At 43.7% G+C, this 26968-nt stretch overlaps 1 protein-coding gene and 1 long non-coding RNA gene across 3 annotated transcripts in view; one reads left to right on the top strand and one right to left on the bottom strand.

Moving 5' to 3' along the window:
• LOC137344604 (uncharacterized) overlaps nucleotides 1-10662 on the top strand; it is a 47284-nt gene extending 36622 nt beyond the window's left edge. Inside the window, exons 5-6 of the long non-coding RNA XR_010968405.1 lie at nucleotides 5102-5279; nucleotides 10217-10662. This is a non-coding gene — a long non-coding RNA (uncharacterized lncRNA). The remainder of the gene's footprint in view (nucleotides 1-5101; nucleotides 5280-10216) is intronic.
• wnt2bb (wingless-type MMTV integration site family, member 2Bb) overlaps nucleotides 1-26968 on the bottom strand; it is a 55647-nt gene that overhangs the window by 26680 nt on the left and 1999 nt on the right. Inside the window, exons 2-4 of one of the 2 annotated variants that reach the window (XM_068007684.1) lie at nucleotides 19979-20134; nucleotides 16293-16513; nucleotides 2595-2872 (exon numbers count right to left, since the gene is read on the bottom strand). In XM_068007684.1, the coding sequence (XP_067863785.1) occupies nucleotides 2595-2872; nucleotides 16293-16419 (405 nt within the window). In that variant the 5' untranslated portion in view covers nucleotides 16420-16513; nucleotides 19979-20134. The remainder of the gene's footprint in view (nucleotides 1-2594; nucleotides 2873-16292; nucleotides 16514-19978; nucleotides 20135-26968) is intronic. The other variant, XM_068007683.1, reaches the window with a different exon arrangement.

Genomic DNA, 26968 nt, shown 5'->3' with positions numbered 1-26968 from the left:
TTCCTCTTATGCCTGAATTTTTGTAGCATGCCTCTTGTGAGACACTTTATCGAATGCCTTCTGAAAATCCATATACACTGTGGCTACTGCATTCCCTTTATCCACCCAACCGGTCATTTCTTCAGAAGACTCCATTAGCAATGAAACAGAGGGAGATTGTGGTCTTGCCAAGAAATGGCTCAAGCCTGGTGCAGTGGCTGGAGACAAGACCGAGTGGGGAATAGGATCGGATTGGGGTTATTGGCCGCAGAGGCATTGTGGTTCCGAGGAAAGGAGATAAAAGGGGTTAGAGGCAAGTGGAGGTGGGAAGTGGAGCCAATAGAAGGAAGAACTCCTTTCTCCCCTCAGTCTTGCCTTCCTCCTACATTCTTCAGTCTTTTAAAACCCTAAGCTTGACATGATCTAACCTGTGATGATTTACCTCATCTCCTCTCTTACTCTTTTCAACCTCATTGGTGTCCTGTACTTTGGACCTTGACCATTGGTTTTCAATTAAAACAAAACCGAAGCTCACTGCTCCAACAATGTGCCGTAAGCCCAACCTCAGACCAACTCCTCCCCCCGTCACAGTGTGACGTTAGGAAATTTGTTTAAAATTTACTGTGAGTTTCTAGGTTTCTGTTGATGGACAGACTGGGCCATAATTCCTTCTCCACCACAGCACTCTGATCCAGGTTATTGACAAGCGACCAACAACAGAGAGAGCAGGAACGAGGCCCTTCCACGCTCCATGGGTTAGTCATATTTCACCAGTAAGAACAATTACCTGAATATAATGCACAAAACAATCTAAGAGGACAGCAGAATGAGTAAAATATTTCTTTATATTTCCTTTGAGAATTTTTTGAGATTTTAAAAAATGGTTTAAACTATAAAAATGATGAAAATACCGTTCACCGTGATAATTGATGCAAATTGATTTAAAAATCATTAACCCCTTGAGGTTTGCGTTTCCTTTGCATGTTTCCAACATATGTATGTTGTCTGCTATACATCTGATACCAATCTCATTCCCCTGGCACATTGCCTAATACAGAATTCAACAGATGTTTTTAAAAACATTTTGTTAAAGGCTATTTTTGTCTCTTGTTAAACGACAAAACGTAAGACGGTTGGCAGACAAAGTCTCACAGCAAAGCAGCCTGCAGTGATGGGACAAGCAGGTTCCAGTCTATGGTCCTACGTCGTGAGTTTTCCCTGGAACCCAACCACTGTCATAATTGGGAGAGAGGTTCATAGGAACAGGAATAGGCCACTCAGCCCCTCGATCCTGTTCTGCCCTTCGATTAGATCATGGCTGATCTGTGCCTCTACTCCATTTATCCGCGATTGCTCCATACCCCTTGATACCATAACCGAACAAAAATCTATCTATCTCAGTCTTGAAAGCTCCAATTGACCCACAGCGTTTTGGGGGAGAGAGTTCCAGATTTCCACTATCCTTTGTGTGAAAAATGCTTCCTGACATCACCTCTGAACGGCCTGGCTCTAATTTTAAGATTATGCCCCCCTATGTTCTGAATTCCCCACCATACTTTCTCTGTATCTACCCTATCGAACCCTTTTATTATTTTAAACCCCTCGATCAACCATCCAAACTCAAGGGAATACAATCCAAGTTTATGCAACCTGTCCTCATAATTTAACCCTCTGTCATTTTGGGTCGATTGGAGGCCTGGAGCTTTCACCACATGGATGGAAGGAAAGTCAGGAGCGAGTGTGCTGTTATTACCGAGCCAATGGTGGTGGAAGCTTGAGGGTGAGCCTCCCTGTCTCGCCAGCTTGGCTACGATGAATGTGCTTGGGGAGAATTCACCGGGGAAGAATTAAAAATAAACTTTACAAAACGCAAAATACGAGGGATCGTCTTTTTGATACAAGTGGATATTTGTAACCCTTTCTCTTCAAGTTAGGGTAAGGACCTTTTGTCAGAGCCAAAATCAGACAGGGGCAGATGGAGTGTGGAAGAGGGAGGGGAATGTGATTCGATGTGGGATTTTTTTTGGCTAATGCTGAAAATTAATTGAAGGCCTTAACACCTTTAAATCAATAACTAACACTTTTAAATCAGTAACTAATGACTTTATATCAATAACTAATGACTTTCAATATTTAATACCTTTATACCAATAGTTAATATTTTTCCCTCAATAACTAATGACTTCACATCAATAATTAATGTCTTGCTATCAAAAACTAATGAATTACACTCAATAATTAATATCTTTGCATCAAAAATTAATATTGTTTCCTTAATAATTTGTTGTTTTCCATCAATTATTAATGTAATTACTTCAGTAATTGCTTTTCTATCAATAACTGACATGTTTATATTACAAAACACAGAAATAAATGGAAACTAGAGTTATAAATTTTTTTAAAAACAGACTTTTGCTGTATGGTTTACGTCTTGGAAATTGCTGGATGCCTTGCTCAAAAGCTGGACTGTTTGGATGGACGCCAGTCCTATTCTGTATTTGGATTTATGTGCAAAATGGAGGATATTGCAGCATCGTCTTAATGGGAACTATTTCAATCAGGACCTGATTGTCGTGCGAGGCTCCATTGCAAGGGTCCGTTTATCATCTACTCACCGTCCTGCCACATCGGTTGTTGTGGAGGTTCATCAGGGCCCTGGCGTCCTTTTCCTTCTTTTCCTTGGCATCCACAAAGGCCTTGGAGAACTTGATCCCGTAGTTGATATTGTCGCTGCAGCCTCCCCAGTCGAACTCTCCTCTCGGGTCCCGGGCTTTGCCCCTCTTGCGCGGGTCACAGCCGCAGGTGTTGAGGTCTCCCTGGCTGCAGGCCCTGGTGATGGCGTAGACCACCCCAGCGGAGGAGATCGCATACACGAACGCAGCCTCTCGGCTACCTGAGGGGCAGGAGGAAACAGAGGTAGGCATGGTTAGAAATGGGGAAATCGAGCTACAACAAGGAGCTGCACTTTCCCCTGGAGAACAGGAGTGAGGGACAGTTAATCCCAGTTATTTTTTTGGTTTAATTCATTCACAGATGTAGGCGTCGCTGGCAAGGCCGGCCTTTATTGCCCGTCTAGTTGCCCTTGAGAAGGTGGTGGTGGGCCTTCTTCCTGAACCGCTGCAGCCCGTGTGGTGATCTGATCGAGGTGCTTAAAATGCTAAAAGGATTGGATAGGGTAGATACGGAGAAACTATTTCCTCTGGTGGGGGGAGCAAGAATGAGGGGACATAAAATTAGAGCCAGGCCATTCAGGAGTGAAATCAGGAAGCACTTTTTCACACAAAGGGTAGTGGAAATCTGGAACTCTCCCCCCAAAAGACTGTGAATGTTAGGACAATTGGAGCTGTCAAGACTGAGAGAGATAGATTTTTGTTACGTAAGGGATGTGGAGCAAAGGCGGGTAAATGGAGTTGAGGTGCAGATCAGCTATGATCTAATTGAATGGTGGAGCAGGCTTGAGGGGCTGAATGGCCTGCACCTGTTCCTAATGGTCCTAAGATGCTCCCACAATGTTGTAAGGTAGGGAGTTCCAGGATTTTGACCCAATGACGATGAAGGAATGGCAATATATGTCCAAGTCGGGATGGTGTGTGATTTGGGAGGGGAACTTGGAGGTGGTGGTGTTCCCGTGCACCTACTGCCCTTGTCCTTCTAGGTGATGGAGGTGGCGGGATTGGGAGGTGCTGTCGAAGAAGCCTTGCTGAGTTGCTGCGGTGCATCCAGTAGATAGTTCACACTGCAGCCACGGTGCGCCGGTGGTGGAGGGAGTGAACGTTTAGGTTAGGGGAAGGGGTGCTGATCAAGCAGGCTGCTTTGCCCTGATAACTCAGTTACACTACAGAGGTTTGGTCGACGTGAAGCAGTTCTACCTCCATAATGCCACAGCCATGTTGTGCAATTTGGGCAGGGAACGGATTCATTTGAGGTGAAATAAAGGAAGAGAAGTGAGACTAGAGACTGAGGTGCCATCCTTTAGACCCATTTAAACTTGACCTGCAATGTCTTGTTAAAGAGCCAATGGTCTCATCTGTGCTCTGAAAACATGAAAAATTAACCAGTGTTCAGGAGCTGGTGAGCAGAGCCTGTAACCACGAACACACAGACCGCCATTATCCCTGGGCAGAATGACGTGGGAGCCAGCAGTATAACTCATGTCTGCATTGTTAAGCACAGGTATATAGATTCAAAACCTTGCAGCTCAGAAGGAAAGGAGCAAGATGGCCTTCAGTGTTAACATTTGATCTGCAAGCAGATCTTCAAACAAGAACATTTAATAGAAATGTTTTTTTTAACCGGCACAAACGCTGACGTATCAGAGAAATTCATTTCCATGCCATTTTTTCCCGCAAGCAGTCTTTTTACTATTTATTTGCTCGTGAAGGGTTCCGTGTTGCACGTACATAATTTATTGAAGGCATCTAACTGCTAACATAGAAGCATAAACAGCAGTAAATCTGTGGGGGTCCCTCATTCAACTCAGAGGCACGCTACATCCCACCCTGATATCGCATCACATTTTGTCCGTCCCTGCTCTCTGCTTACACTGTAATTTCACCCCAGCTCCACTCTCAGGCAGTTCCTTGCTCGTCCTCACCTGTTTCTCCCCTCTAACTGCCTCCCATTTACTTTCTTCCTTGCTGACTCACACTTTGGCTACAGGTCCATTTTAATCGAGCGATTTTCATCACCCCATCGTTGGCGGCCGTGCCTTCAGCTGCCTAGGCCCTCAGCTCTGGAACTCTCTCCTTAAACCTCTCTACTTCTCTCTCCTCCTTTAAGACGCTCCTTAAAACCTGCCTCTTTGACCAAGCTGTTGGTCACCTGCCTTAGAACCTCCTTATGTGGCTCGGTGTCAAATTTTTGTTTGATTACGCTGTTGTGAAGCACCTTGGGATGTTTTGCTACATTAAAGGCGCTATATAAATGCAAGTTGTTGTTGTCGTTGTTGTTGTCCACGGGTCAGTTAGCGATTCTGTAAAATTGCCCTTTCTCTCTTGCCCGTTCTCTTTCTCTTTCGGTCAGTCCAATCAAGGACTTATCCTGTATTCCTGAAAACAAACCCTGTCGTTCCTCTTTCACTTCAGATTTTCAGTATTTGTAGTTTTTCCTTTTCTCTCTACAGCTCCACGAGTTGCCAGACACCAGTCGGTACCTCACCCAATCGGCCGTTCTTCACATGTGAGCGAAGACAGTGACTGGCTATTTGACTGTGGAAGACATCATTGCCTAGCCTGTGCCTGTTCTCACCCAAACGTCCATCACATGTACTTTCCATCTGGGGTCACTGGCTGGTCACTGAGGTAAATTCTAAACTAATCTGCGGAAACAATATTTCAGTGAGCGAGTGGCCAATCTATGGAACAGGCTCCCTAGGGAGTCGGTGGAAGCAGGAAGTGTTGATTCAAACGCAAATTGGATAGATTTCTTTGAGAAAATAACATTTTGGGATACAGTATATGAGTGACTTGAGACGTCACATGTAACATGTAAGTGTAACGTGCTTGGGAGGAACAGGTGACTTTGGACCTATGGTTCCCAAAGCTCTCCGCCACTGGGGGTTTTCCTCGCCTCATGTCTGGGTCTGTTGTAGACTCACTGATTGCAATGATTAGTCAACAACTCCATTATCATTGTATCATGCAACTACCAGGATGGTAGAAGGCGAACTAGATGGACCGTGGTCATTTTTCCTATGTTCCTGGCTAGTGATCAGGAGGAGCAACTACTACTGATTATTCCTCATCTAGCCCAGGGGCGTTTATCCAATTGGTGCTCCCCTGCTGCCTGCCAGGCTGAGATCAGCTAACTCAGCACAGGATCCACGGCTCCTGGTAGCTCATACTGAGAATGGTAGGACCCAGACCCAACAGGCCACGTAACAGTCAGTTTATTAAAGAATCCCAAACTCAAATACGTATTTGCTTTGGTGTCAGATTATAGGAATAGGAGGAGGCCATTCAGCCCCTTGAACCTGTTCCGCCATTCAGTTAGATCATGGCTGATTTGTTCCTCAACTCCATTCACCCGCCTTTGCTCCATATCCCTCGATACCCTTACCCAACAAAAATCCATCGATCTCAGTCTTGAAAATTTCAATTGACCCCCAGCATCCACAGCCTTTTGGGGGGAGAGTTTCAAATTTCCACTGCCTATTATGTGAAAAGTGCTTCCTGATTTCACTCCTGAATGGCTTAGCTCTAATTTTATGTCCTCTTGTTCTGGACTCCCCCACCAGAGGAAACAGTTTCTCTGTTTCTACCCTATCAAATCCTTTTAACATTTTAAACACCTCGATTAGATCTTCTGTACTCAAGGGAATACAAGCCGAGCTTATGCAACCTGTCCTTCTAATTTAACCCTTTTAGCCCCGGTATCATTCTGGTGAATCTGCACTGCACCCCCTCCAAGGCCAGTATATTCTTCCTGAGGTGCGGTGCCCAGAACTGAATGCAGTATCTCCAGATTGGGTCTGATCAAGGCTCTGTACAACTGAAGCATAACTTCCTCATTTTTGTATTCCAATGAAGGCCAACACTCCATTCGCCTTTTTGATTGCTTTTTGTACCTGTCCACAAGCTTTTAGTGATTTGTGTACATGGACCCCATAATCTGTTTGCTTCTCCACAGTTCCTAGTTTCTTAGGAAATTTGACTTTCTTGGATTCAAACTTCCCCACATGGAACTCCATTTGCCACACTTACTTAATCTGTCTGTGTCCCTTTGTAACTTTCTGCTCCCATCTGCACCACTTACTGTGCCTCCCAACTTAGTTCCATCTGCAGACTTCGATATTCAACTCTCTAGTCCTTCATCCAAGTCATTGATAAATATGGTGAACGGCTGAGGCCCCAGTACAGATCCCTGGGGAACATCACTGGTCACATCCTGCCAATCAGAGATCCTTTATCCCTACTCTCTGTCTCCTGCCCCTCAACCAATTGCCGACCCATGTTACAAGGTTACCTCCAATTCCGTGTGCTTTTATTTTTACTAATAATCTCTTGTGCGGAACCTTATCAAATACCATTTGGAAGTCATAGAATCATAGAATCATAGAAGTTTACAACATGGAAACAGGCCCTTCGGCCCAACATGTCCATGTCGCCCAGTTTATACCACTAAGCTAGTCCCAATTGCCTGCACTTGGCCCGTATCCCTCTATACCCATCTTACCCATGTAACTGTCCAAATGCTTTTTAAAAGACAAAATTGTACCCGCCTCTACTACTGCCTCTGGCAGCTCGTTCCAGACACTCACCACCCTTTGAGTGAAAAAATTGCCCCTCTGGACCCTTTTGTATCTCTCCCCTCTCACCTTAAATCTATGCCCCCTTGTTATAGACTCCCCTACCTTTGGGAAAAGATTTTGACTATCTACCTTATCTATGCCCCTCATTATTTTATAGACTTCTATAAGATCACCCCTAAACCTCCTACTCTCCAGGGAAAAAAGTCTCAGTCTATCCATCCTCTCCCTATAAGTCAAACCATCAAGTCCCGGTAGCATCCTAGTAAATCTTTTCTGCACTCTTTCTAGTTTAATAATATCCTTTCTATAATAGGGTGACCAGAACTGTACACAGTATTCCAAGTGTGGCCTTACTAATGTCTTGTACAACTTCAACAAGACATCCCAACTCCTGTATTCAATGTTCTGACCAATGAAACCAAGCACGCTGAATGCCTTCTTCACCACCCTATCCACCTGTGACTCCACTTTCAAGGAGCTATGAACCTGTACTCCTAGATCTCTTTGTTCTATAACTCTCCCCAAAGCCCTACCATTAACGGAGTAGGTCCTGGCCCGATTCGATCTACCAAAATGCATCACCTCACATTTATCTAAATTAAACTCCATCTGCCATTCATCGGCCCACTGGCCCAATTTATCAAGATCCCATTGCAATCCTAGATAACCTTCTTCACTGTCCACAATGCCACCAATCTTGGTGTCATCTGCAAACTTACTAACCATGCCTCCTAAATTCTCATCCAAATCATTAATATAAATAACAAATAACAGCGGACCCAGCACCGATCCCTGAGGCACACCGCTGGTCACAGGCCTCCAGTTTGAAAAACAACCCTCTACAACCACCCTCTGTCTTCTGTCGTCAATCCAATTTTGTATCCATATAGACAACATCCTTAGACACTCCCCCTATTCACGGTGTTAGTGACCTCCTCAAAAAATTCAAGTACTTCAGTCAGACATAACCTACCCTTCACAAATCCATGCTGACTCAAATTTCTCCAAGTGCTCAGTCTCTCTGTCCCGAATGACAAATTCTAGTAATTTTCCCACAACTGACGTTAGGTTAATTTCTTGATGCTCTGTTGAATGTGCATTGCCCTCATCTCCCCTCTCCCAGATACCCCTGAAAAATACTCCACCATTGGCATCAATAGGGCTACACAGAGAAAATGCAGGCTTAAATATTGCTGTTAGAGTGAGGTAACGATAGCACAGTGTCCCATTACACTGAAGAGATGTGTAACCGACACCATTTTATAGCACAGTGTCCCATTACACTGAAGAGATGTGTAACAGGCACCGTTTTATACCACAGTTTCCCAATTACATGAAGGGGTGTGTAACACACACCTTTTATAGTACAGTGTCCCATTACACTGAAGGAGTGTGTAACACACACCATTTGATAGCACAGTATCCCATTATACTGAAGGAGTGTGTAACACACACCTTTTATAGTACAGTGTCCCATTACACTGAAGGAGTGTGTAACACACACCTTTTATAGCACGGTGTCCCATTACACTGAAGGAGTGTGTAACACACACCTTTTATAGTACAGTGTCCCATTACACTGAAGGAGTGTGTAACACACACCTTTTATAGCACGGTGTCCCATTACACTGAAGGAGTGTGTAACACACACCTTTTATAGTACAGTGTCCCATTACACTGAAGGAGTGTGTAACACACACCTTTTATAGCACAGTGTCCCATTACACTGAAGGAGTGTGTAACACACACCTTTTATAGTACAGTGTCCCATTACACTGAAGGAGTGTGTAACACACACCTTTTATAGCACAGTGTCCCATTACACTGAAGGAGTGTGTAACACACACCTTTTATAGCACAGTGTCCCATTACACTGAAGGAGTGTGTAACACACACCTTTTATAGCACAGTGTCCCATTACACTGAAGGAGTGTGTAACACACACCTTTTATAGCACAGTGTCCCATTACACTGAAGGAGTGTGTAACACACACCATTTGATAGCTCAGCATCCCATTACACTGAAGAAGTGCTTCTCAAATTGAAGCAAAACTGTTTGATGTTATCTGAAGAATATAGAAAATATTATATTGGTGTAGCTTTATCACTTCTCTCGGGATCATCTCAAACATTTCATATACAATGAATTAGACTGAAATCCAGTGACTGCAGACAAAGCAGCCATTCTACAGTTAGTAAGGTTCCACAAATAGCACTTATATGATATTGACCAGTTAATTTGTTTTTCCGCTCATGTTGAGAGAGAAATATTGGCCAGGACACCAGGAGAACTCAGTGCTTGTCTTTGATTCATGCCCTGGGTTCTTCAACATCCAGCAGAGATTTAACATGTGATCCAAAGATAAGAAAGACAGTGTGTGGTCATAGGAACAAGAGGAGGCCATTCAGATCCTCGAGCCTGTCCCACAATTCAATGAGATCACGGCTGATCTGTACCTCAACTCCATTTACCCGCCTTTGCTCCATTTCCCTTGATACCCTCACCCAACAAAAATCTATTGATCTCAGTCTTGAAAGCTTCAGTTAACCCCCAGATAGTTCCCAGATTTGCACTGGTCTTTGTGTGAAAAAGTGCCTCCTGATTTCACTCCTCGCTCTAATTTTAAGATTTTGCCCCCTTGATCTGAGCTCCCCCACCAGAGGAAATAGGTTTCCCTCCATCTACCCTATAGAATACCTTTACGATTTTAAACACCTTGATTAAATCACCCCTGAACCTTCATTCTGCCAAATTTAGCAACAACTCACACTTGCGATACAGAGCGCGAGAGCCCTATAAACAAGAATAAACCAGACGGGGGGTCTATAGTGGCCCATGGGTAGCAGCAAAGGCTTTACCATCACGGCTACTGACTGGGGCTGTGCAGATCGATGCAACCAGTTACTCCCTGAATTATTTCTGTTTGACTTTTCACCAGTTTGCCTGTGGAAATATTTACATCTCTTATTACTGTTTACACGTCTCAGCACAAAGACATGCTCCAACCAGTTACTTTAGTAAAACAGCCCGCTGCCTGAACCCTCGTAAAACGTGTGCTGTCTCCCTGCTCCAAGCTGTTTACGCAACGATGAAACTGCAACTGTTGATCAAAACAACTTTGATCGAAGGTTTCTGCTGTTTTCACCAGACGTGTTCGTGCCCGGGAATCAACGGCAACTATTTTGTAGTGTGCGTTCCACCTAAGAACAATACAACACTGCTAAGGTGTAGTTGCTACGCAAGCTGCGGAGAATTGATGGAGAGCTGTCATATCTGGTTTGTGGTACAGAGAGGGCCACAGCAGATCAAATACTCTGCTCAGGATTGCTGGTGTCATGTGGATATTTGTTCCTGTGTAAGGAACCCTATTTACTACAACATGAGTTTTTTTTCTTTCATGGGTTTTGTTTCTTTTAATCTCAATAAAACTCTTGTTTAATCTCTGACTGTGCGTAGCTGTTTCGTGCCCATCTTTCCTGCAACTCCATGTTTGAACTCCTCCAATCAGGTTTCCGCCCCTGCCACAGTACTGAAACGGCCCTTATCAAAGCCACAAATGGCATCCTCTGTGACTGTGAACGTGGTAAACTATCCCTCCTCATCCTTCTTGACCTGTCTGCAGCCTTTGACATGGTTGACCACATCGTCCTCCTCCAATGCTTCTCCTGTATCCTCTAGCTGGGTGGGACTGTGCTCTCCTGGTTCCATTCTTATCTGTCCAGTCGTAGCCAGAGAATCTCCTGCAATGGCCTTTCTTCCCGCTCCTGCACTGTTACTTCTGGAGTTCCCCAAGGATCTATCCTTGGCCTCCTCCTATTTCTCATCTACATGCTGCCCCTCGGCAACATCGTCTGAAAACACAATGTCAGATTCCACAGGTAGGCTGACGTCACCCAGCTCTACCTCACCACCACCTCTCTTAACCCCTCCACTGCCTGTGTTTTGTTACGCTGCTTGTCCGTATTGGATGAGCAGAAAATACCTCCAAATAAATATTGGGAAGACTGAAGCCATTGTCTTCGATCTCCGCCACAAACTCCGTTCCCTAGCCACCGACTCCATCCCTCTCCCTGGTCACCGTCCGAGGCTAAACCAGACCATTTGCAGCCTTGGAGTCCTATTTGACCCTGAGATGAGATTCCGACCCCATATCAAACCGATCAGAGAGCTAAATGCGTGGCTCAAAGAGTGGTGTGAGAGACAGGGGCTTCGATTCATGGGGCACTGGCACCAGTACTGGGGAAAGAGGGAGCTGGGCTCCACTTAAACCGGGACGGGGCCAGCATCCTGGCAAATTGAATATCTAGGGCTGTAGATAGGGCTTCAAACTAAAAAGGTTGGGGGGGGGAGGGGCGGGAGAGAGGCCAGATGAGGGGAAATTTAGAAATTTAATGGGGAAAGTCAAAGCAACAGAGCAGTGTAGTGATTTGGGTAAAGATAAGCAGAGCGTGGCAGGAAGGGACAGAGAGTTTACTAATAATAGTGCAACAACAAATAATGTCAAAGCAGGAAAAAATGGTAAAAAGTCAAAATTAAAGGCTCTTTATCTGAATGCACAGAGCATTCGTAACAAGATAGAGGAATTAATTGCACAAATAGAGATAAATGGGTTTGATCTAATCGCCAATACAGAGACATGGTTGTAAAGTGACCAAGGTTGGGAACTAAATATTCCAGGATACATGACATTTGGAAAAAACAGGCAGAATGGAAAAGGAGGGGGTGTAACCCCAATAATAAAGGATGAGATAAGGACAGTAGTGAGAAAGGATCTTGGCTCGGAAGATCAGGAAGTAGTATCAGTATGGGTGGAAATAAGGAATAACAAGGGGCAGAAAACACTGGTGGGAGTAGTTTATAGGCCCCCTAATAGTAGCAATACCATTGGACAGAGTATTAACCATGAAGTAATAGGAGCTTATAACAAAGGAAATGCAGTAATTGTGGGGGACTTTAATCTTCATACAGACTGAGGAAATCAAATCGGAGAAGTTAGTTTGGAGGACGAGTTCATGGAATGCATTTGAGATGGTTTCCTAGAATAATACGTCATGGAACCAACCAGGGAACAGGCTATTTTAGATTTTGTATTATGTAATGAGATAGGGTTAATTAGTAATCTCACCGAAAGGGATCCTCTGGGGAAGATTGATCATAATATGATAGAATTTCATATTGAGTTTGAGAATGATGTACTTAAGTCAGAAACTAGAGTCTTAAGCTTAAATAAAGCCAATTACATAGGTATGAGGGGCGAGTTAGCTAAGGTAGATTGGAAAACCAAATTAAAGGGTATGAAGGTTGAAAAGCAATGGCAAACATTTAAAGAACTATTTCAATATTCTCAACAAATATACATTCCACTGAGAAACAAAAATTCCACGGGAAAAGTGATCCACCCGTGGCTAACTAAAGAGGTTAAGGATATTAATAGATGAAAAGAAGAGGCTTATAATGTTGCCAAGAAGAGTAGTAAGCCTGAGGATTGGCAGAGTTTTAGAAAGCAGCAAAAAAGTGAGAAAATAGAATATGAAAGTAAACTAGCAAGAAATATAAAAACGGATTGTAAGAGCTTCCGCAAGTATGTAAAAAGGAAGAGAGTAGCAAAAGTAAACGTTGGTCCCTTAGAGGCTGAGACAGGAGAAATTACAATGGGGAATCAGGAAATGGCAGTTGCATTAAACAAATATTTTGTATCTGTCTTCACAATAGAAGACACAAAAAACGTACCAGAAATTGTGGGGAACCAAGGGTCTAATGAGAATGAGGAACTTAAAGTAATTAATATCAGTAGAGAAAAAGTACTTGAGAAACTCATGGGACCAAAAGCTGATAAATCCCCTGGACCTGATGGTCTACATCCGAGGGTTCTCAAAGAGGTGGCTGCAGAGATAGTGGATGCATTGGTTGTGATCTTCCAAAATTCTCTAAATTCCAGAATGGTCCCAGCGGATTGAAAGATGGCAAATGTAACCCTGCTATTCAAGAAAGGAGGGAGAGAGAAAACAGGGAACTATAGGCCAGTTAGCCTGACATCAATCGTCGGGAAAATGCTGAAATCCATTATTAAGGAAGTGGTAACAGGGCACTTGGAAAATCATAATATGATTAGGCAGAGTCAGCATGGTTTTATGAAAGGGAAATCATGTTTGAGTTTTTTGAGGATATAACTAGCAGGGTAGAAAAAGGGGAACCAGTGGATGTAGTATATTTGGATTTTCAAAAGGCATTCGATAAGGTGCCACATAAAAGGTTGTTGCACAAGATAAGGGCTCATGGGATTGGGGGTATATATTAGCATGGATAGAGGATTGGTTAATGGACAGAAAACAGAGAGTAGGAATAAACGGGTCATTTTCAGGTTTGCAGGCTGTAACTAGGATCAGTGCTTGGTCCTCAGCTATTTACAATCTATTTTAATAACTTAGATGAAGGGACCGAGTGTAATGTATCTTAAGTTTGCTGACGATACAAAGCTAGGTGGGAAAGTAAGCTGTGAGGAGGACACAAAGAGTCTGCAAAGGGATATAGACAGATTAAGTGAGTGGGCAAGAAGGTGGCAAATGGAGTATAATGTGGGGAAATGTGAGGTTATTCACTTAGATAGGAAGAATAGAAAAACAGAATATTTTTTAAATGGTGAGAAACTATTAAATGTTGGTGTTCAGAGAGACTTGGGTGTCCTCGTACAAGAAACACAAAAAGTTAGCATGCAGGTACAGCAAGCAATTAGGAAAGCAAATGGCATGTTGGCCTTTATTGCAAGGGGTTTGGAGTACAAGAGTAAGAAAGTTTTACTACAATTGTACAGGGTTTTGCTGAGACCTCACTTGGAGTACTGCGTACAGTTTTGGTCTCCTTATCCAAGGAAGGATATACTTGCCTTGGAGGCAGTGCAATGAAGGTTCACTAGATTAATTCCTGGGGTGAGAGGGTTGTCTTATGAGGAGAGATTGAGTACAATGGGCCTATACTCTCTGGAGTTTAGAAGAATGAGAGGTGATCTCATTGAAACATATAAGATTCTGAGGGGGCTTGACAGGGTAGATGCTGAGAGATTGTTTCCCATGGCTGGAGAGTCTAGGACAAGGGGGTATAGTCGCAGGATAAGAGGTCGACCATTCAAGACTGAGATGAGGAGGAATTTCTTCACTCAGAGGGTTGTGAATCTTTGGAATTCTCTACCCCAGAGGGCTGTGGATGCTGAGTCGTTGAATATATTCAAGGCTGAGATAGACTGATTTCTGGACTCTAGGGGAATCAAGGGATATGGGGATCGGGCAGGAAAGTGGAGTTGAGGTCGAAGATCAGCCATGATCTGATTGAATGGTGGAGCAGGCTCGAGGGGCCACGTGGCCTACTCCTACTCCTATTTCTTATGTTCTTATGTTCTTATCCGCTGCATCACTGCCTACTTCCATCTCTGTAGCATTGCCTGTCTCCGCCCCTGCCTCAGCTCATCTGCTGCTGAAACCCTCATCCATGCCTTTGTTACCTCTGAGATAGACTATTCCAACGCTCTCCTGGCCGGCCTCACGCCTTGCACCCTCCATAAACTTGAGCTCATCCAAAACTCTGCTGCCCGTATCCTAACTCGCACCAAGTCCCGTTCACCCATCACCCCTGTGCTCACTGACCTAAAATGGCTCCCGGTCCTGGAACACCTCGATTTTAAAATTCTTATCCTTGTTTTCAAATCCCTCCATGGCCTCGCCCCTCCCCCCCCCCCCCATCTCTGTAACCTCCTCCAGCCCCACAACCCTCCGAGATCTCTGTGCTCCTCCAATTCTGACCTCTTGCGCATCCCCGATTTTTATCGCTCCACCATTGGCGGCCGTGCCTTCAGCTGCCTAGGCCCTAAGCGCTGGAATTCTCACGCTAAACCTCTCCGACTCTCTACCTCTCTCTCCTCCTTTAAGATGCTCCTTAAAACCTACCTCTTTGATCAAGCTTTTGGTCACCTGTCCTAATATCTCCTTATGTGGCTCGGTGTCAAGTTTCGTTCCATAATCGCTCCTATGAAGCGCCTTGGGACGTTTTACTACATTAAAGGTGGGTTGTTTTTGTAGATTAAAAGCACTAGATATTCCCCCCATGCACCAGAGATCCTGAATAAATACTGCAGGATATTCCACCCAGAACTTCACTTCATTTCTAAAATACCGTACGTGTGTGGCGTTGCTTTAATTGACGACTTTGCCTTTTAAGAAGTAATTTTCAGGAAATCGTGAGATAGCCAAGACTCAGTACCCAACAGCTAGTCAGGGATGTTGAGATTCTGCAGGCTGTTGGCTCAGTGCAGCCACACTTAAAATGTACAGCCAGCAATTCTAGCCAAGGATTTGTGTGATTGTGGTTTGCCTTCAATTGCAGGAGATCTGCAGCAGTGTGTGAGACCCTGGATCAATGTGCAGTATAAACAACGTACTGCCTGGTTACAACCTACAGTGTAGCCACTAGACTCAACCCCTTAGCCCCAGTAGAAACACACCTTAAAAGGAAGAACTAGCTGGAAGAGGATCTAATATTTAATAGAAAGAAAAAAGAAAGAACTTACATTTATATGGCGCCTCTCACGTCCTCAGGACATCCTATTGTGCTCCACAACTAATAAATTACTTTTGAAGTGCAGTCACTGATCCCATGTCTTTCTCTAGTTTCTCTTCTATTTCTCCTCATGCCCTCTCCGAGCTCATCTTGTTGCCCTTCAGAAGGTAGGGTGGGCCTTCTTCTTGAACCACTACCGTTATCACTGTAACCTCCTTCAGCCCTACAAACCCCCCCCCCCCCAGAAGTCTTCGTTCCTCCAATTCTAGCCTCTTGTAGAGCCTACTCTTCGCCCCAGCATTGGCGGCCATGCCTTCAGGCGTCTAGGATCTACACTCTGAAAGACCCTCCCTAAAGCTCTCCGTCACTCCACTTCCCTCTCCTCCTTTAAGACCCTTCTTAAAACCCACCCCTTTGACCAAGCTTCTCCTCGCTCCAGCTGTCGGCCCCTTCTCCAGCTTTGCTTCCTTACCATTTTAAACTAGAAAGTTTTCTTTTTTTGAAAAAAAAACTTACTACGCAACATTACTTTGCCAAATACAGTGTGGTCCCTGGCCAGGGTGCTACAGTTCCACCTGTGGTGCCGGAATTGGTGCTGGCATTCCCGGATCCACTCCTTGGCTCCTTCCCCTATCGACTGCATGATATCGGGGTGCTTCTGGCATAGCTGCCGCTGCTTATTGACCAGTCCCGGGATATTGTCGCAGATCACACGGGCCCCCAGTGCCCCAATATACCTGTGGGAGAGATCAGTAGCGTTAGATCAGATCACATCACCATGTTCAAACGTCACCTCTCATCCCAAATACAATTTCAAATAGTTTGCTTAGAATCATAGAATCACACAGCACAGAAGGAGGCCACTCGGCCCATCATGCCTATGCCGGCTCTTTGAAAGAGCTATTCCATTAGTCCCACTCCACCCCTGCTCTTTCCACATAGCCTTGCAATTTTCTTTCCTTTTTAGGTATTTATCCAATTCCCTTTTGACAGTTCCGATTGAATTTGCTTCCAGGCAGTGTGTTCGAGATCATAACAACTCACTGAGTAAAAAACATTTCTCCTCATCTCCCCCTCCAGTTCGTTTGCCAATTATCGTAAATCCGTGTCCTCTTATTACTGACCCTCCTGCCAGTGGAAACGGTTTCTCCTTATCTACCCTATCAAAACCCCCCTTTTAATTGTGAACACCTCTATTAAATCTCCCCTTAACCTTCTGCTTAATTCACTTTTCTGAGAAAATTATAATAAAATAAAACATTGGGGTAAATTTTCACTTTAGGCGGTGGCGGAAAGCAGGTGGTGGCAGAACGGCTGAGCGTTATACACCCCACCCAAGCTTCTTTCCCAATCAGGCGTGGTGTATAACGGGTGGCCGATCTGCTACCACCTGCTTTCTGCCACCGCCTTATGCCGTGTATAATCCCTGTCAACTTTTTTCCACTGTCAATTTCCATGTCTCCATTTATAATGGAAACTCCTTATGTAAAAGGTATCAGGCTGTAACGGCATCCTCCTGCCATTGGAGGTGCTGCAGCAATAGGGTGACAAGTTTACATAGGCAACTCCCATTATAAATGTAGACATAAGAATTTACAATGAAAGTACAAAAAGGGCAGAATCTGTGACTTTAAAATGGAGATTGCATGACTGTGTTCCAATTATCCCTCACCCTTCAACTCCGCTTCACCCAAAGTCAATTATAGTATGGTACAACACAGACAAAGGCCATTCGGCCCATCGGTGTTGACATCCCTCTTGTAAGGCTATGAGAGATCAACCAGTTATTTCTAATGCGAGTATTAAACAATATACTTTAACCCTCCTTCCTTGCACTGGAATAAATTTAAATAATTTCAATTTAATTTTAAGCAGTTGGTTATTAATTCTTTTGAGTCTCTTTTAAAAAAAAATAAAATTAGTTTTAAAAAACCCCATGGTTCTATACGACAGTTTTAAATAGTTGTTTCATGGGTTGGGGGAGGGGAGGGTGAAAATCTGTTTAAATTTTGGGTTAAAATTGAAAATGGATTTCCCAAGAAGTTTGTAAAAAACTTTGATCCGTTTTCTTTTTATATCAAAAACCGAGTCACAGTATCAAATCTAGAAAACTCTCAAATAATAAATGGAAAAATAAATTAGAACAGATTATATATCAACCCCCCAACACAGAATTTGTATTAGATGCCCAAACATAGAATATATAACAAATTCCCTAAAACATAGAATATATAAAATCCCCAAAACACAGAATATATAAAATCCCCAAAACACAGAATATATGATAAGCCTCTAAATACAGAATATACAATGAACTCCCAAAACACAGCAACCTAGAAATTCGATCGTGCCTGAGACATCTCATGGGGTTTCCTCACACATTATCACCTTTTTCCCTTACTTCTATTTTACATCTACACATTCTGCACGACAAGCTGCAGCTGTTTTCACCAGCTACTCATCTTCCTCTGCTCCCCCTTCACACTAAAATCGAACCCTTGTCCCTCTCTTTCATTTCAGGTGTTGAAAATGTTGAGGCCCCTCCTGCCACTTCAGGAAGAGGAGGGCAGCCTTCCTAAAGATGCAGCCTCACTCGATCTGACCCTCGCAAGGACCAGCTCACAGACTGGCACCACACGTACTTTAGAGGCTAGACTTGAGGATGGGGGTCTTCACTTGGCGTACCACCGGCCACTAGTGCGCAGGAGCTAGGGCAGGGGGAATAGGACGCCACAGGTGCCAGCTCGCCGGACGGCGAGATCACACACTAGCTCTGCTGCAGAAGATTCAGATGCTGACTTCGAGGGCCCAGGCTACTGAAGACGGCTGATGGGCACACACCAGGAAATGCTCGGTGCACTGGGCTGCCTGCCAGCAATCTTGTGCACAATGGCGCAGAGCGTGGAGGAGTCTAGCTCCAACTTGTGTCGGGGCTTCACGCAGAGCCTGGAGACCATCCTGTCCAACATGGAACAAGTGGTCAGCTCTATGAACACCACAGTAGTGCCCATTGCGATAGATAATCTGCTGACAGCTCGGACAGCTGCCACCTGTAGGGAGTTCCAGGATTTTGACCCAGCGACGACGAAGGAACGGCCGATATATGCCTAAGTCAGGATAATGTGTGACTTGGAGGGGAACTTAGAGGTGATGGTGTTCCCATGCACCTGCTGCTCTCGTCCTTCTAGGTGGTAGAGGTCGCGGGTTTGGAAGGTGCTATCAAAAAAGCCTTGGTGAGTTGCTGCAGTGCATCCTGTGGATGGTAGACTCTGCAGCCACAGTGCGCCAGTGGTGGAGGGAGTGAATGTTTAAGCTGGTGGTTGAAGTTGCCATGTCACTGAGCCTTGCACTTGAATAATTCTTTTTAAAAGCTTGTTGCTGTTCTGTGGCAATTCAGCCTTTCTTTGGTGAACCCCTCCCACAGCAGCATTCCTGCTGCCACCAGTTCAAGTATTGAAGGTTTCTGTATAAACATCTTCTTCATCTTCTCCTTCGATCAGGGACACCACTTACTGTCCTGGCGATAGACAGCAGTCCCAAACCCCCCAAGGTGACGCCTGGGTTCTTGTTGAACGTGCCGTTAAGATGGTGAAGCAGCACTTCCGATGTCTGGACAGATCAGGCCAGGTCCGTGAGAAAGTCCCAAAGATCATGTGTGTTTGCTGCGTTCTGCACAACTCTGCCATTAGAAGAGGGGGGTGGGGGGGAGCCCGTGCAGCCACAAAGGCTGGAAGATGTGCCTGTACTCTTCCCTCTGGTGGAGGAAGATGAAGAGGAGAAGGTGGAAGTGTAGGAAGGAGAAATGGCTCTGGCTGACGGGATCTATCAGCCCTTTCCTGAATCTGCTCTCCTCTGGTGGATGGAGAGCACGGCACAAGAAAGTGACCACGGATCAGTCCAGTTGCTCCACGAGATGATAGATCTTGTCCATCCACCATAGAAGTTTGCAGCACAGAAGGAGCCCATTTGTTGCATCGTATGTGCGCCAGGCCTTTGCTAGATGAGTTCCCTCATCTTGAGAGAATCCTACACAAGGAGAAAAGGGGAACGTGTGTCGGCACAGGGTATGCAGCCAATGGGTGTGCGCACAGTAGCAAAGGCCACAGTGGTGCCTAGCAACAGAGGGGCAGGCGAGGCTGCCTGTTGCTCATTGATTGAAAGTTAGGTGCTGGCAAAAAGAGGAATTTAAAGTGAACCCTTACCTTGCTAGGCTAGCAAGCTCTCCCTGGCCCACTCCCTCGATGGCCTCCACCCCCAATTATTTGGAGGGGCTGCTCCTCGTAGCGGGTGAGGCGTTGCAGGTTGGCTGGTCCGTGACCAGGACGGGTTCGCTGCTGATGACTGTACGCAGCCTTCTCCTTTGAAAAGAGAAGAGACCCTTTGAGCATTAGGTGGTAACAGGAGGGGGCCCTGCCACGAGCAGCCTAGATTGCACAACGATGAGCAGAGAGCAGGTGAGTAGTTCTAGGAGCCAAATAGTGAGTTGGTGAGCTGTGTGAGAGAAAGGAAGCCTATGTTCTCTGGCAGCAACCAAATTGGAGGTCTATCTTGGGGAAGTTTAAGAAGTAAGAGGTTGGGGACCAAGGGTTTGTAGGCTGCATTGCAGGTGCTGAGAGCTGGTGCATGAGTGGGACAGATATCCCCTTGCTTTTAGTTGGGTACTCTTTATTATTCCCTACCTTGACTCTCTTCCTCAGTCTGGGGAGCTTTTGTTTCTCATTTGCTCCAATAAGCGATGAACCTAGAAGATAGCATTCGCACATCGGGCGGTCTCTTGTTGCACACTGGCTATATTTGAAGGATCTCTCTCAACCCCCAAGATAGAAACTTTCCTCGGGGTTCACCTCCTCCAATAAAACCTTCCTCGCTGCTGAATGGCACAGATCCGGATATTCCTCCAGCCATTTTTTCCTATTAACTTCATCAAAAATTGCTACCTCCCATTAGGAGCACAGCAGCCCTATAATAGCTGCTTCCCCCTTCCTTGGTGAGACAATGCTCCCTGGTAAAAAAATGATTTGAATGGGCTGACACCATGAAACCCAACAAGCTCGACCGTCAGCTCAACCAGTGTGGGTGTTTTAATCAGTGGGGACCATATCTGGGCTGATTATCAGCCCTATAATAAATCCCCAAACACAGGATATATAATAACCCCCAAACACAGAATATATAATAACCCCCAAACACAGGATATATAATAAATCCCCAAACACAGAATATATAATAAACCCCCATCACAGAATATATAATAAACCCCAAACACAGAATATATAATAAATCCCCAAACACAGGATATATAATAAATCCCCAAACACAGGATATATAATAAACCCCCAAACACAGAATATATAATAAATCCCCAAACACAGGATATATAATAAATCCCCAAACACAGGATATATAATAAATGCCCAAACACAGAATATATGATAAATCCCCAAACACATGATATATAATAAATCCCCAAACACAGGATATATGATAAATCCCCAAACACATGATATATAATAAATCCCCAAACACAGAATATATGATAAATCCCCAAACACATGATATATGATAAATCCCCAAACACATGATATATAATAAATCCCCAAACACAGAATATATGATAAATCCCCAAACACATGATATATAATAAATCCCCAAACACAGAATATATGATAAATCCCCAAACACATGATATATAATAAATCCCCAAACACAGAATATATGATAAATCCCCAAACACATGATATATGATAAATCCCCAAACACATGATATATAATAAATCCCCAAACACAGAATATATAATAACCCCCAAACACATGATATATAATAAATCCCCAAACACAGGATATATAATAAACCCCCAAACACAGAATATATAATAAATCCCCAAACACAGGACATATAATAAACCCCCAAACACAGGACATATAATAACCCCCAAACACAGAATATATAATAACCCCCAAACACAGAATATATAATAACCCCCAAACACAGAATATATAATAAACCCCCATCACAGAATATATAATAAACCCCCAAACACAGGATATATAATAAACCCCCAAACACAGAATATATAATAACCCCCAAACACAGAATATATAATAACCCCCAAACACAGAATATATAATAACCCCCAAACACAGAATATATAATAACCCCCAAACACAGAATATATAATAAACCCCCAACCACAGAATATATAATAAACCCCCAAACCCAGTATAATAAACCCACAAACACAATATGTAAACACTCCAATGCAAAATATATAATAAATGCTCCTAAAAGCAGATATAATATATTTCCCATTGAAGAATATTTAATAAATGCTCCCAAACACAGAATACATTATAAACACCTCCCAACACATAACGCATAATCAACCTCCAGATCATGGAATAATATCCCAAGCACAGAATTTATAATGAACCACCAGAGAATAAATAAAAAATGCCCACAAACACAGAATCAATAATAAATGCTCCAAATGTAGAATGTATATTAAATGCCCAAACACAGAATGTATAATAAACTATGAACATATATAATAAAATCCTGAAATACTGACTACATAACCCTCAAACACAGAAAATATATTAAACGCCCAAGCACAGAAAATGTAATAAACAGCCCAAATGCAGAATAGGTAATAAATGTTTCAAACTGAAATGTAATAAATCCCCAAACACAGAATTTATAACAAACCTCCAACAAGCAGAATATATAATCACCCCATTCCCAACACAATATATATCGAACTGCCCAAACACAAAACATATAATAGTAGATAATAACATCCAAACACAGAATGTACAATATACATCCCAGTGTACAGAATATAATAAACCCCAAACACAGAAAATATAATAAAGTTTCAACACAGAATATATAATAAACCCTCAACATAGAATTTGCAATAAAGCCCACACATAAAATATATAATAAACCCCTTGAAACACAGAATATATAACAATGCCCCAAAAACAGAATACATATATAAATGCCCTCAAAGACAGAATATATAATAAACCCCTAAAACAAAGAATATATAATAACCTCCCCAAAAACACCCCAAACACAGAATATATAATAAATCCCTGTTACTAACTCAGGTCTGCTGTAAGTACTTTCTTGGGATTAGTGGTGTCAATTATTCCCATAAGTGGTCTGAGTGTCTTTATTAATGGAGTTGACTCATAATGCCCTATATCGACTGGTATGATAACGAAACCCATGGGTGTAACAATAGGATCCCCTTCTGACCTGAACTGGGTATTCGTGTCATTTGCATTTGTACGTCTACAATCTCTCTGGAGATGGATCAAGCAAACACTTGGTGAGACAAGATACGATGCGAGCTACTCAATTTCACAATGAGTGACCATACAGAGCAACAGTTGCGGTCTAAGTCACTTAGTTCAAGCAGTACAATTTATCTTCAAGTAATGATACAAAATAAAGAGGACACCATGCTTCCCCACATCAGTGGGTCATCTTACTTAACTTAAACAAGATGGCCCAGAAATTCCTAATTAGAACCCCTGGGAAAATGGCAGAGACCCGGTTTCACCAATTTCAGGAGTTTCCTGGTTGGCTTGTAAAGTGTGGAACCTATGTCCACCCCTTATAAGCAAGAGGATGGAACAAGGGGCAAGGACCCCCTACGCTGGGCGTTCCTGCTTCTTAGGCTGGACTGGGGCCCAGTGAATCAGGGGACGCTGGTAAAGCCGAATTACTTCAGGCATATCAGCCTCTACAAGGGACAGATAGGGCCCCGCTGCTGTTGTCCAGGCAAGCTGCCTAGATCCCCAAAGAGAGCAATTTTAAAAATATACATATACGAGGACAGATCGGCTCCAGGAGGCCGGGGGAACAGGGAAACCCTACCAATGGCGGGTGGAGGCTAAAACTTGTGGGCGCATGGAACAGGCGGGCACCAGAGTTGCACCTGAAGTGGCATAAAAATTAGATGCTGTCCCATTGACCTAGAAAACTCTAGCAGGGTCAGTTCTGGAGGTCAGCGGTGGGAGTGATCCTGGTGTAATTAATAGGATTGGGCCCCAAGGAATTTCGCTCCCCCGATGTCTTCTAACTGTTCCACCAGCAGCTCTGACTTCCTCTTTTTCCAACCTCACTGCTAACCTGTACATCGTTCTGTGCCTCTTTTCTGTCCCCACAGGAAGTTGGGGCTTAGTACCTGAACCCCTCTCTCCCTGACCTGGGAGGGGATTGGCCAGAAGAGCTGCTACTCAAACCTGCCCCCAAGCCTCTTCCCTTTCAAACTAGATTCATGCAAATCTCAGCAGGAATGGATATTCCGTCTCCCTACGGTGTGAATGTTAGTTGGGAGCCCCTGGGAAGAATTACAAATCCGCTGTTAATCCCAATGGTCCTGGATAACGGTGTCAATGTCTGGCTTTAATACTCTCCAAATGTCTGCAGCCTACGGCCATCCTTTTTACATCAGTGCAAATCTACTCCGTTAAAGAACCCATCTCTTAAAAGTATCTCTTGTTTTTCTAAATCCTTTCTGTGTAAAAATGGTGAAAGAATCCAAATCGTGACCACACCAAACACAGGATATATAATAAACCCTAAACACAGGATATATAATAAACCCTAAACACAGGATATAAAATAAACCCCCAAACACAGGATATATAATAAACCCTAAACACAGGACATAAAATAAACCCTAAACACAGGATATAAAATAAACCCCCAAACACAGGATATATAATAAACCCTAAACACAGGATATAAAATAAACCCCCAAACACAGGATATATAATAAACCCTAAACACAGGACATAAAATAAACCCTAAACACAGGATATAAAATAAACCCCCAAACACAGGATATATAATAAACCCTAAACACAGGATATAAAATAAACCCCCAAACACAGGATATAAAATAAACCCGAAACACAGGATATAAAATAAACCCTAAACACAGGATATAAAATAAACCCTAAACACAGGATATATAATAAACCCTAAACACAGGATATATAATAAACCCTAAACACAGAATATATAATAAACCCTAAACACAGGATATATAATAAACCCTAAACACAGAATACATAATACAACCCCAACACAAAATATATGATAACCCTCTCACTAAGGAAATACATTAAACCCCTCCAGACACAGATGATATAATAAAAACCCAAGAAAAGAATAAATATTAAACCCTAAGCAATATAATAAACACAAAACATAGAATATAGAATGACTCTCCAACAGAGAATGTAAACCCTCCCAAATACCGAGTGTGCACACACACACACACGCACACACATATATACACACACTGGGTCACGTGCACACACACACACAGAATCACACACACACACACACAGAGTCATGCACACACACACATGAGTCGCACACACACACATGAGTCACACACACATGGATGTACACACATACACACATGGACGTAGACACACACAGCCGCGGACACATGCACGTTAACACAAATACACATACACACATATATACACACACACACTCGCACAAACACATACACGCACGCACACACACATATTTGAATACACACACACACACAGGACAAAATTAAAATTTCCAAATCATCCTCTCTAATTAAATGGCTTGAATATAAATGATTGAGTAACACCAACACTTTCAATTGGAGACAATCAGATGTGAAGGAGCTGCAACACGACTCAAATAAATTCTGCTTCAGGGGACTCCAGGGTTTGCTGGTGAGAACCTAACAGCAACATCAGAGACCACGTTATCACTGGAATGACCTGGAATTCAACCTCCTAGATGGGCTGCTGGTTCTACAGATACTGCATTACACACAAACGAAGGGCATCAAGGGTGTTTATAAGGACTGTGTTTCTCTTGTTGATGATCCTGGATTTGTCTGTGAAGCTAGATCCTGAGGCTGGGAAGCTGCTCTTTAATTAAAGGGACTGTACTGTATCTTTAATTAAAGGGACACCCCCTCAACAATAATTAAAAATACAATTACTTACATTTTATAATACTATTAATGTAGGAAATATTTCAAGATACTTTATAAAGAGGGGAAAAGAGAAAAGAAAGTAAGGTGAAAGGGATAAGGCAATGGAGAACAAGCCATGGAGAGAGAGTTGAGGAGGAGGGGGGAATGAAGGCTTGGAGGAAGATATGGGATTTAAGAAGGTTCTTACAGGTGGGGAGAGAAATGCATTAGTGGAGGGGTTTAAGGAAGGGGCAGCAGGGGTATAGTGGGGCAAGACTGTGGAGGGATTTTAACCTCAATATATTGGGAGTCAGGAGAGCCAGTGTAGGTCAGTGAGGCCAGAAGCAATGGACGAGAGGCCGTTAGTGAGGGACAGGATAGGGGTGACTGAGTTTTGGATGAGTTTCAGTTTATATGGGGGGTTGATGATGATGTTGAGTGGATGGGGGGAGGACATTGGAGAAATCGAATGCGGAGGTGACAAAAGCATAGATAAGGGAGTGGCTGAAATAGAGACAGAGGCAAGAGAGATTACAGAGGTGGCAATACGCCATCTTGCTGTTGGACGAAGTGTGGGATTTGAAGCTCATCTGTGGGGAAAGCAGGACTCCATCGTTTCGCACAATCTGGTTCAGCCGAGCGAGTGACCAAGAAAGGGGGATAGAGTCAGTGGGAAGGGAATCGGTGGGGGCTAAAACTGTGGATTCCGTCCTCCAGCTGTACAGTTGAAGGAAATTCCGACTCATCCCAGCTTTCTGTCAGAGTCTGACAGCACAGAGGTGATCATGGGGGTTATATAGGAACAGGAGGAGGCCATTCAGCCCCTCGAGCCTGTTCCGCCATTCAGTTCAATCATAGTTGATCTGTATCTTAACTCCATCCAACCGCCTTGGTTCCATATCCCTTACCCTTGCCTAACAAAAATATATCCATCTTGGTTTTGAAATTTTCAGTTGACCCCCGGCCTCAACAGCTTTTTGGGGGAGAGAGTTCCAGATTTCCACTACCCTTTGTGTGAAGAAGCATCACCCCTGAATGACCTAGCTCTAAATGTAGAGCTGGGTGTCTCTCAGGGTACATGTACAAGCTGACTGTGCCTGCGGATGATGTCACCAAGGAGTAGCATGTAGATGAGGAAGGAGGGGGGTGGGGGCAAGGGATGGACCCTCCGGGGGGGGTGGGGAGGGGATTCCAGAAGTGGCGATG

This window comes from Heptranchias perlo, chromosome 27 (genome assembly GCF_035084215.1).
Source record: "Heptranchias perlo isolate sHepPer1 chromosome 27, sHepPer1.hap1, whole genome shotgun sequence".
NCBI lineage: Eukaryota > Metazoa > Chordata > Chondrichthyes > Hexanchiformes > Hexanchidae > Heptranchias > Heptranchias perlo.
Note: the sequence above shows the minus strand (reverse complement) of the source record. Positions and strands in the feature narration are given on the sequence as shown.